The sequence below is a fragment of the Microtus pennsylvanicus genome, chromosome X (genome assembly GCF_037038515.1).
Source record: "Microtus pennsylvanicus isolate mMicPen1 chromosome X, mMicPen1.hap1, whole genome shotgun sequence".
NCBI classification, from domain to species: domain Eukaryota; kingdom Metazoa; phylum Chordata; class Mammalia; order Rodentia; family Cricetidae; genus Microtus; species Microtus pennsylvanicus.
This window is the reverse complement of record NC_134601.1, coordinates 42,305,233-42,318,375: the sequence shown is the minus strand read 5'-3', so window position 1 is coordinate 42,318,375 and position 13,143 is coordinate 42,305,233. Positions and strand designations below refer to the sequence as shown.

The following is a 13,143-nucleotide window of genomic DNA, read 5'->3' as shown; positions in this document are numbered from 1 at the left end:
AAAATTAATTCTTTGAGGATTTCATACAGCATATCCTTATATTCTTTTTCATCCTCTCAGCAGTTCTGTTTTGAGAGAGATAGGAAATGGGTGAGAGAGTGTTGGACGTGGGGAGGGCAAGGAAGGTCTTTCTGCAAAACTGTCAGAATTGGCCGCGCTCCTTAGTACTCACTCTAAAATAGGGTAAACCCTCAACAGACACCCAGGGATCCCATGGGGAAACGCATTATTCTTGGAGCTGGACTTGACCACACCTAGGGTTTCTCTTTTTTTTTTCATTTGAATATGAGTTTATTAAACCCTCCATTGAATGTTCTTTTCAAATGAGAAGTAAACTTTTAAATTCTCTGCCATCTGCTTTTCCAAGAGTGGAACTATAAGGTTGTTTCTTCAAATGTATTCTACAGAGTATTATTAGTAATATATATATATATATATATATATATAATATATATATATATATATATATATATAGAGAGAGAGAGAGAGAGAGAGAGGCACAGAGACAGACAGACAGGTTTTTTTGGTGGCCTTGGCTGACCTAGAACTAGCTCTGTATACCAGGCTAGCCTTGATCTCACAGAGGTCCGTCTGCCTCTGCCTCCAAGTGCTGGGATTAAAGCCGTGTGCCACCACTGCCTGGTAGAAATATATTTTTCCTAAGGAAACACTTCAGAAAGCACCATACAAACCACTGAAGTTCGTTTTTCACCAGTGGTCTTCATGGTGCATCTCCGAGTGGATATGTTGCTACATGTGACATCCATTCAATTTGAATACACTTTTCCTGGTAGATAGTTTTCCTTGTGCCATTTCTGTAAAATACAGCTTGGAATATGCCAGATGAGATGAGAAAGTTCAATCGTTTTATTCTTTTTTTTTTGTATTGTGACAGGAGGTGAAAGGATGGAATGTCGCGATTGCCACCTTGTGGGTCCTGAAGGCTAAGGGTGTCTAGCAGAGTCTAATGCGCTGTCTGTTCTGAATGTCTCTCTTTCTTCTCCACACAGCTCCCCTTTGAACTGGAGATTTACTACATTCAGCATGTTATGCTCTATGTGGTCCCCATCTACCTGCTTTGGAAAGGAGGTAAGACCAGCATAGCACACGCCTCTGGACTCTCCACGCCTTTCCTTTCTCTCTATCTGGAGGGGTTACATTCTTTTGGGTGCCTACTAAGATCTTGGGTGCTGCTTGGCTGAGTGTCTACAGCATGCTTAATGTCGGCCACCAGGCGCTGGGGCATGAAAGAGGCCTGCAAAGAGTCTGGGCACTGTTCAGAATCATCCCTAGTCTTTGAGCATGGTACCACTGACTGCCTGTCACAGAACCTCGGTGTTGGGTTCTTGGTGGTGGCCTGGGATGTGCATGGAACCCAGCACACTGTGTCATTCTTAAGCTTCTGCCTCCCCCTGCGCCATTGTGCACCTCAGATTAGGAGAGAAAGAAGGTACTCCATCTTCTCAAGAAAGAGACTTCAATCTTGCTCTTTGAGTCCATTGTCTCAGAACCAGAAAAGCTACGGAAAGGGGCTAAACATACACAGACTAAGAGATTATGGGATTGAAGATGTGCACAGAATAGGAGATTAGCAGATTGAAGACGTGCACAGAAAAGGAGATTAGGGGATTGAAGACGTGCACAGGAAAGGAGACTATGAGATTCTATTCTGTACACAGAATAGATTATGGGATTGAAACTGCACAGAATAGGAGATTATGGGATTGAAGACATGCACAGAATAGGAGATTAAAGGATTTAAGATGTGCACAGAATGGGAATAGATTATGGGATTGAAACTGTGCCCAGAATAGGAGATTATGGGATTGAAGACACGCACAGAATAGGAGATTATGGGATTGAAGACTTCACAGAATAGGAAATTAAGTGATTGAAGATGTGCACAGAATAGGGTATTATGGGATTGAAGAAAGCATAGCATATGCGATTATGGGATTGAAGACTACAGAGAAGAGATTAGGGAATTGAAGAAGTGCACAGAGAATATTAAGAGACTGAAGCCATGCACAGAATAGGATATTATGGGATTGAAGACGTGCACAGAATAGGAGATTATGGGATTGAACACGTGCAGGGAATATATTATAGGATTGAAGACATGCAAAGATTAGGAGATAAGGGGATTGAAAACATGCACAAAATAGGAGATTATGGGCTTAAAGACTGCAAATAATAGGAAATAATGGGATTGAAGATGTGCACAGAATAAAAGATTAGAGGATTGAAGACATGTAGAGAATAGGAAAGGATTATGGGATTGGAAACGTGCCCAGAATAAGAGATTATGGGATTCAAGACTGCACAGAATAGGAGTTTAGGAGATTGAAGGCATAATCTGTACAGAATAGGAGATTATTGGATAGAAGTACACAGACTAGGAGATTATAGGATTGAAGAAATGCACAGAAATGGAGATTATGGAATTGAAGACGTGCACAGAATAGATTAGGAGATTGAAGACATGCACATAATAGGAGATTATGGGACTGATACATCCACAAAATAGAAGATCAGGGGATTGGAGAAGTGCACATAATAGGAGATTATGGGATTGAAGATGTGAACAGGAGATTATGGGATTAAAGACATGAAAAGAATAGATTAGGGAATTGAAGGCATGCACAGAATAAAAAATTATGGGATTGAAGGCATACACAGAATAAAAGATTATGGGATTGAAGACATGCACAGAATAGGAGATTATGGGATTGAAGGTGTTCACAGAATAAAAGATTATGTGATTTAAGATGTGCACAGAATAAAATATTATGGGACTGAAGATGTGCACAGAATAGATTACAGTATTAAAGATGTGCACATAATAGGAGATTAGGGGATTGAAGACATGCACAGAAAAGGAGATTATGGGATTGAAGACATACATAGAATAGATTAGGGAATTGAAGACGTACACAGAACAGGAGATTATCGGATTGAAGTCTTGCATAGAATAGGAGATTAGGGGATTGAAGACGTACACAGAATAGAAGATTATGGGAGTGAAGACTTGCGTAGAATAGGAGATTAGCGGATTGAAGATGTGCACAGATTAGATTAGGGGACTGAAGACATACAAATAATAGAAGATTATGGGCTTGAAGACTGCACAGAATAGGAGATTATGTGATTGAAGAAGTGCACAGAATAGATTAGGAGATTGAAGATGTGCACAGAATAGGAGATTATGGGACTAAAGACGTGCACAGAAGAGATTATGGGATTGAAGGTGTTCACAGAAGAGAAGATTATGGGATTGAAGACATGAGAGGATAGTAGATTAGGGGATTGAAGAGGTGCACAGAGTAGATTATGGGATTAAATATGTGCAGAGAATAGAGGTTTGAAGACATGCACAGAATAGATTATGGTACTGAAATCATGCACAGAACAGATTAGGGGTTTGAAGACATGCACAGAATAAGAGATTAGGGGATTGAAGACATGCACAGAATAGGAGATTATGGGATTGAAGAGATGCACATAATCAGAGACTAGGTGATTGAAGGCATGAACATAATAAAAGATTATGGGATTGAAGAAGTGGACAAAATAGGAGATTAGGGGATCAAAGATGTGCACAGCATAGATCAGAGGATTGAAGACATGCACAGAATAGGAGATTATGGGACTGATGTATTGAACAGAATAGGATATTAGGAGATTGAAGGCATGCTCAGACTATGAGATTAGGGGATTGAAGATGTGTGCATAATGGGAGAATATGGGATTGAAGATATGCACAGAATAAATATTATGGGACTGAAGACGTGCACAGAATAGGAAATTAGGGGATTTAAGATGGGCACAGAATAATTTAGAGGAGTGAAGACATGCACAGAATAGGAGATTATGGGTTTGAAGTTGTGCTCAGAGTAGCAGTTTATCGGATTGAAGATGTACACACAATAGGAGATTTGGGGATTGAAAACGTGCACAAAATAGAAGATTAGGTAATTGAAGACATGCACAGAAGAGGAGATTAGGGGATTCAAGACATGTACGTAATAGATTATGGGAATTGAAGACATGCACAGAATAAATTATTATGAAATAGCAGACATGCACAGAATAAGAAATTAGGGGATTGAATATGTGCACAGAATAGATTACAGGATTGAAGGCATGCACAGAATATGAGATTATGGGATTGAAAACGTGGACAGAAGAGTAGATTAGGTGATTGAAGACATGAACAGGAGATTATGGTATTGAAGGCATACACAGAATGGATATTAAGGGATTGAAGACGTGCACAGAATAGGAGATTTAGGGGATTGAAGACATACAAAAAATAGGAGATTAGGTGCTTGAAGATGTGCACAGAATAGAAGATTATGGGATTGAAGTCGTGCGCACAATAGGAAATAAGGTGACTGAAGACTTTCACAGAATAGTAGGAGATTATGGGATTAAAGACACATAATAAATTATGGGATTGAAGAATTGCACAGGTTAGGAGATTAGGGGATTGAAGACAAACACAGATTGATTAGGGGAATTAAGTCCTGCAAAGAATAGGAGATTATGGGTTTGAAGACTGCACAGAATAAGAGATTATGCGATTGCAGACGTGCACAGAATAGGAGATTAGGGGCTTGAAGAAGTGCACAAGATAAGAGGTTATGGGATTGAAGATGTGCACAGAATAGGAAATTATGGGATTGAAGGTGTTCACAGAAGAGCAGATTATGGGATTGAAGACATGCAAAGATAGGAGGTTAGGGAATTGAAGAGATACTCAGAATAGGAGATTAGGGCATTGAATACGTGCACAAAATTGATTATGTGAATGAATACATGCACAGAATAGATTAGGGGTTTTAAGACATGACTAGAATAGGAGATTATGGGATTGATGTATTGAACAGAATAGGAGATTGGAAGATTGTAGACGTGCACGAAATAGGAGATTAGGGGATTGAAGATGTATACATAATAGGAGATTATGGGATTGAAGATGGGCACAGAATAAAATATTACAGGACTGAAGACGTGCACATAATAGGAAATTAGGGGATTGAATATGTGTACAGAATAGATTAGAGGAGTAAAGACATGTACATAATAGGAGATTATGGGATTGAAAACATGCACAGAATAGGAGATTAGGGGATTAAAGACATACAAAGAATATATTATTGAAGATGTGCACAGAATATGAGGAGATTATGGTATTGAAATCATGTACAGAATAGGAGAGTCGAAGCTTGAAACGTGCAGAGAATAGATTAGGGAATTTAAGACGTGCAGAGAATAGGATATTATGGTATTGAAGATATATACACAATAGGTGTTTAGTGAATTAAAGACTTGCACAAAATAGGAGATAATGGGATCAAAGACATGCACAGAATATAAGTTTATGGGATTGAAGCTGTGCACAGAAGAAGAGATTAGAGGATTGAAGACGTACACAGAATAGGAGATTATGGGATTAAAAATGTGAGCACCATATTAGATTAGGAAATTGAAGATGTGTGCATAATAGGACATAATGCGATTGGGACTGCACTGAATAGGAGATTATGGGATTGAAGACATACATAGGAGACTAGGGGATTGATGTTGTACACATATTAAAAGATTATGGGATTGAAGATGTGCACAGAATAGGAGATGATGGGATTCAAGACATGCACAGTATAAGAAATTATGGGATTGAAGACGTGCACAGAATAGAAGACTAAGGGATTGAAGGCGTGAACAGAATAGAAGATTATAAAATTGAAGACTTTCACATATAGGATATTATGGGATTGAAGATGTGGACAGAATAATAGATTAGGGGATTTAAGATGTGCACAGAATAGGAAAAGATTATGTGATTGAAAAGGCATACAAAATAGGAGATTATGGGTAGAGAATGCACAGAATAGGAGATTATGTAATTGAAGATTGCACAGATTAGATTAGGGGATATAAGGCATGAACAGAATACAAGATTATGGGATTGAAGACATGCACAGAATAGGAAATTAGAAGATTTAAGATGTGCACAAAATATGAGATTGTGGGATTGTGAACATGCACAGGAGATAATGGGATTGAAGACTTGCACAGAATAGATTAGGGGGTTGAAGAAGTGCACATAAAAACGGGTTATGGGATTGAACACATGCACAGAATTGGAGATTATGTCATTGAACCTGTGCACAGAATAGGAGATTAGGGTATTGAAGGCATGAACAGAATAGGAGGAGATTAGGGGATTGAAGATGTCCACAGACTAGGATATTATGGTATTGAAGATGTGCACTGAATAGGAGGTTATTGGATTGAAACTGCACTGCATAGGATATTATAGCATTGAAAACATGCACACGACAGGAGATTTGAAGATTGAAGACCTGCACAAAATACGAGATTATTTGTTTGAAAATTTGCAAAGAATATAAGATTATGGGATTGAATACATATACATATTATGAGATTATGGGATTGAAGACGTGCGCACAATATGATATTACGTGATTGAAGATGTGTTCAGAATATGAGGTTATGGGATTGAAGGCATGCACAGAATAGCAGATTATGGGATAAAGACATGCACACAATAGTTAATTGGGATTGAAAGCATGCTCAGAATAAGAGATTAGAAGAATGAAGTCATACACAGAATAGGAAGAGATTATGGGATTCAAATGAGCACAGAACAGGAGGTATGGGATTCAAGACGTGCACAGAATAGAAGATTGTGTGATTGAATATGTGCACAAAATCAGAGATTTTAGGATTGTAGGCGTGCACAAAATAGGAGACTATGGGATTTAAGATGTGCATAGAATAGGAGTTTATGGGATTGTAGACGTACACAGAATAGGAGATTATGGGATTTAGACTGCACAAAATAGATTATGGCATTGAAAACGTGCACAGGGGAGGAGTTTAGAAGATTGTGGATGTGCACAAAATGCGAGATTATGTGATTGAGGACATGCACAGAATATGAGATTAAAGGCGTGCACAGAGTAGGAAATTATGAGATTGAAGTCATGCACAAAATAGGAAATTAGGGGATTGAAATTGTGCACAGAATAGAAGATTAGGAGAATTTAGACATGCAAGGAATTGGAGATAATGGGATTGAAGTTGTGCACAGAATTGGAGATTAGGGATTGAAGACGTGCACAAAATTGGAGATTAGGGATTGAAGACGTGCACAGAATAGGAGATTAGGGGATTGAAGGCATACACAGAATAGGAGGAGATTAAGGTCTTGAAGGCATCCACAGACTAGGAGATTAGTGTATTGAAGATGTGCACATAATAGGAGGTTATTGGATTGAAAGTGCACTGAACAGGAGATTATGGGATTGAAGAGATGCACAGAATAGGAGACTAGAGGATTGAAGTTATACACAAATTAAAAGATTATGTGATTGAAAACGTGCACAGAATAGGAGATGATGGGATTCAAGACATGCACAGTATAGGAAATTATGGGATTGAAGACATTCACATATAGGAGATTATGGGATTCAAGATGTGGACAGAATAATAGATTAGGGGATTTAAGACATGCACAGATTAGAGGATTGAAGATGTGCACAGAGTAGGAGATTAGGGGATTGAAGACGTGCACAGATTAGATTAGGGGACTGAAGACTTACAAAGAATACGAGATCATTTGATTGAAAATGTGCAAGGAATATGAGATGATGGGATTTAAGACCTGTATAGATTACGAGATTATGGGATTGGAGACATGTACAGAATAGGAGATTTGGGGATTAAAGATGTGCACAGAGTAGATTAGAGGGTTGAAGACGTGCACAGAATAAGAGATTAAAGGATTGAAGACATGCACAGATTGGACTAGGGGACTGAAGACGTGCAAAGAATATGAGATAACGGGTTTAAGACTGCACAGAATAGGACATTAACTAATTGAAGATGTGAACATGAAAAGAGATTAGGGGATTGAAGACTTGCACAAAATAGGAGATTTTGGGATTGAAGACATGCACAGAGTAGGAGATTATGGAATTGAAGGAATTCACAGAAGAGATTATGGGATTGAAGACGTGCAAGGATAGAATATTAGGGGGTTGAAGAGGTGCACAAAATAGATTAGAGGAGTGAAGACGTGCACAGAATAGGAGATTATGGGATTGAAGACATGTACAGAATAGGAAATTGGGGGATTGAAGACGTTCACAGAATAGATTAGATAATTGAAAATGTGCATAGATCATGAGGAAATTATGGGATTGAAAACGTGCACAGTTTAGGAGATTAGAAGATTGAAGTCCTGCACAGAATAAGAGATTATGGGATTGAAGACATGCAAAGAATAGGAGATTAGGAGATTGAAGACATGCACAGAATAGGAGATTATGTGATCGAAGTCATGCATACAAAAAAGGATATTCTGGGATTGGAGATAGGCACAGAATACAAATTGTTGGATTGAAGATGTCAACAGAATAGGAGGTTATGGGATTGAAGGTGTGCTCAGAATAGCAGATTATGTAATTGAAGATGTACTCACAACAGGAGATCAGGGGATTGAAAGCATGCACAACAGGAGATTATGGGATTGGAGTTGGCACGGAATAGGAAATTAGGAGATTGAAGGCATGTTCAGAATAGGTGGTTATTGGATTGGAAATGCACAGAATAAGAAATTATGGGATTCAAAACATGCACAGAATAGGAGATTATGGAATTCAAGACGTGCACAGAATAGAGTATGTGATTGAATATGCACAGAATAGGAGATTTTAGGATTGAAGACATGCACAGATTAAGAGATTAGGGTATTTAAGACGTGCACAGAATAGGAGGAGATTATGTGATTGAAAACATGAATAGAATATGAGATTAGGTAATTGAAGACATGTACATCATAGGAGATTATGGGTTGAGAGTACACAGAATAGGATATTTTGGGATTGAAGACGTGCACATAATAGATTATGTGATTGAAGACATGCACAGAATTGGAGATTAGGGTATTGAATGTGTTTAAGAATTAAAGATTATGGGATTGAGGAATTGCACAGAATTGAATATTATGGGACTGAAGACGTGCACAGAATATATTAGAGTATTGGAGTTGTGCACAGAATAGGAGGAGATAATGTGATTGAAAACGAGTGCAGAATAGATTAGGATTATGGGATAAAAGACATACACAGTATAGAGGATTGGCAGATATAAGATGCACACAGAATAAGATATTATGGGATTAAAGGCATGCACAGAATAGTACATTATGGTATTGAAGACAGGCACAGAATAGGAGATTATGGGCTTGAAATTTGCACAGAATAGGAAATTGGGAGATTGAAGACGTGCCCAGAATAGGAGATTAGGGGATTGAAGACATGCACAAAACATAAGATTATGAGATCGAAGATATGCACAGAGTAGGAGATTATGGGATCAAAGATGTGCATAGAATAAGAGGTTATTGGATTGAAGACATGCATAGAATAGATTATTGGATGGAAGTCATGCACAGAATAAGAGATTATTGGATTGAAGACGTGCACAGAATAAGAGTTTATTGGATTGAAGATGTACATGGAATAGGAGATTAGGGGATTGAAGACTTGCACAGAATAGGAGATTATGAGATCGAAGATGTGCACAGAGTAGGAGATTATGGGATTAAAGACGTGGGCAGAATATATTGATTGAAGACATGCACAGAATAGGAGGAGATTATGGGATTGAAAACGTGAACAGCACCTTTTGTTAGGAAATTGAAGGTGTGTACATAATAGGATACAATGAGATTGGGACTGCACAGAGTAGGAGATCATGATATTGAAGACACCACAGAATAGGAGAGTTTTGATTGAAGACATGCACAGAATAGAAGATTAGGGTATTGAAGTCGTGCACATAATAGGGGTTATTGGATTGAAACTGCACAGAATAGGTGATTATGGCATTGAAAACATGCACATAATAGGAGATGAGAAGATTAAAGACATGCACAGAATACAAGATTATTGGATTGAAGGCGTGCACAAAGTAGCAGATTATGGGATTGAAGTCGTGCAAAGAATAGGAAATTAGAGGATTAAAAGCATGCACACAATAGGAGGTTAGGAGAATGAAGACATGCACACACTAAGAAATCATTGGATTGAACTTGCATAGAATAAGAGATTAGGGGATTGAAGATGTGCACATAATAGGAGTTTATGAGATCGAAGACATGTACAGTGTAGGAGATAATGGGATTGAAAAGGTGCACAGAATAGGAGATCTTTGGATTGAGGACGTGTACAGAATAGTAGATTTTGGGATTGAAGAAATGCACAGAATAGGAGATTAGGGGATTTAAGTTATGCACAGAATAGGAGATTAGGGGATTGATGTCTTGGACAGAATAGGAGATTATGGGATTGAAGACATGTACAGAATAGGTTTTAAGGGAATTAAAGAATTTCACAGAGTAGGGGATTATGTAATAGAAGTCATACACAGAATACAAGATTATAGGATTGAAGCTGTGCACAGTAGAAGAGATTAGGGGTTTGAAGATGGGCACAGAATAGGAGATTATGGGATTGAAAATCTGAACCACATATTAGTTAATTGAATATGTGTACATAATAGGACGAAATGGGACTGCTACTGAACAGAATAGAAGATCATGGTATTGAAGACGTGCACAGAATATGAGATTATGGGATTTAAGTTGTGCACAGAATAAGAAATTAGGGAATGGAAAGTGTGCACAGAATAGGAAATTCTTGGATTGAACACATGCACAGAATACAAAATTGGGATTGAAATCTTGCACAGAATAGGAGATTAGGAAAATAAAATATTATGGGATTAAAGACATGCACATCATAGCAGATTATGGGATTGGAGATGTGTACAGAATAGATGATTCTGAGATTGAAGACATGCACAGAATACAAAATTAGGGGATTGAAAGCTTGCACAGAATAGGAGTTTAGGAGAATGAAGACATGCAAAGAATAGGAGGCGATTATGGGATTGAAAATGTACACAGAATAGGAGGTTAAGAAAATGAAGACGTGTACATAATAGAAAATATGTGGTTCAAGACATGCACAGAATAAATTAGGGGATTGAAGGAGTGCACACGGTGAAAGATTATGGGATTGAAGATGGGCAGAGAACAGGAGATTATGGGATTGAAGATGTGCATAGATTAGGAGATAATTATGTGGTTGAAGTGAGCACAGTTAGGAGATTATGGGATTGAAGACATTCACAGAATAGGAGGAGATTATGGGATTGAAGACATGCACAGAATAGTTTATGGGATTGAAGACATGCACATAGTAGGAGCATATGAGATTCAAACTGAACAGAATAGATTGTGAGATTTAAAAGGTACACAGAATAGGATAGAAGATTGAGGACATGCACAAAATATGAGATTATGGAATTGAAGACATGCACAGAATAGGAGATTCTGGGATTGAAGGCATGCACAGAATAGGAGATTATGGGATTAAAAACATGCACAGAAAACGAGACTATGTGATTGGTGGCGTGCACAGAATAGCAATTTATGGGATTGAAGTTGTGCACAGAATAAGAAACTCGGGAATTGAAAGTATGTATAGAATAGATTAGGAGAATGAAGATGTGCACAGAATAGGAGGAGATTATGAAATTGAAAACATGTTCAGAATAGGAAATTAAGAAATTGAGGACATGTACATAATAGGAGATAATGGGTTATGAGTGCAAAAAATAGGAGATTAGGGGATTGATGATGTGCACATAATAGGAGATTTTGTGATTCAAGATGTGCACACAATAGATTAGGGGATTGAAGGCATGTACAAAATAAGAAATTATGGGATTGAAAATGTGCACAGAATAGGAGGAGATTATGGGATTGGAAACTCCCACATAATAGTAGATTATGTGATTGAGGAAGTGGACAGAATGGCAGATTAGGGGATTGAAAACATGCACAGAATAGATTATGTGATTGAAGACATTCACAAATTAGGAGTTTATGGGATTCAAGACATGCACAGAATAGGAGATTAGGGGATTGACAATGTGCACACAATAGGAGTTGATTATGGGATTGAAATCCTCCACAGAATAGTAGATTATATGATTGAAGACACACACATTATAGATTATACGATTGAAAACATGCACAGAATTGTAGTAATATGAGCGGTGGGGCTGCGTCCCGAACACCCCAGCCGCCTGCTCGGCTAGCTTTTGCCCCGAGATAACAACACACAAACTGTATTCATTTTAACACTGCTTTGGCCCATTCCTATCTAGCCTCTTCTAGGCTAATTCTCACATATTAATTTAGCCCATTTCTAATCATCTGTGTAGCGCCCCTAGGTGCGCTTACCGGGACGATTATAGCCTATGTCCATCCTGGGTTGGAGCTTCATTGCTTGCGTCTGCCTGGGAGCTGGGAGCATGGTGTCTCTCTGAGGCGTCTGCTCTGGAGAGGAGAGCTGTCGAGTCTGACCTCACTTCCTCTTCCTCCTGGCATTCTGTTCTGTTTACTCCACCTACCTATGTCTTAACCAATGAAATGGGCCAAGGCAGTTCCTTTATTAGCCAATGACCTTCCTCCATCACAGAATACAAGATTATAGGATTCAAGATGTGCACAGAATAGGAGATTAAGGGATTGAATACGTGCACAAAGTAGGAGGTTATGGGATTGAAGACATGTACAGAAAAGGGCGAGATAATGTGCTTGAGAACGAGTACAGAACAGGAGATTAAGTGAAGACATGCACAGAATAGGAGAGGATGGACTTGATAACTGCAACAAATAGAAGAATATGGGATTGAAGATGTGCACAGAATATGAGATTATTGAAGATGTGCACACAATAGGATATTATGTTATTTAAAACATACACAGAATAGGAGATTATGTGATTGAAGAAGTACACCGAACAAGATATTTTGGGATTTAAGAGTTGCACAGAAAAGGAGATTATGTGATTGAAAATGAGCAAAGAATAGGAGATTATGGGATCACAGAAGTGCACAGATTAGATTATGGGATTGAAATCATAAATGGAATAGGAAATAAGGCGATTGAAAGCATGCACAGAATAAATTATGGGATTGAAGGCATTCACAAAATAAAAGATTATGGAATTGAAGTCATGCACAGAATAGGAGATT

General features: G+C 38.2%; 1 protein-coding gene across 6 annotated transcripts in view; it reads left to right on the top strand.

Moving 5' to 3' along the window:
• The window catches only part of Tmem164 (transmembrane protein 164), a 219,783-nt gene that overhangs the window by 125,721 nt on the left and 80,919 nt on the right, over window positions 1-13,143 (top strand). For all 6 annotated transcript variants that reach the window (XM_075958320.1, XM_075958324.1, XM_075958322.1 and 3 more), the window contains one exon: window positions 1,011-1,089. In XM_075958320.1, the coding sequence (XP_075814435.1) occupies window positions 1,011-1,089 (79 nt within the window). The remainder of the gene's footprint in view (window positions 1-1,010; window positions 1,090-13,143) is intronic.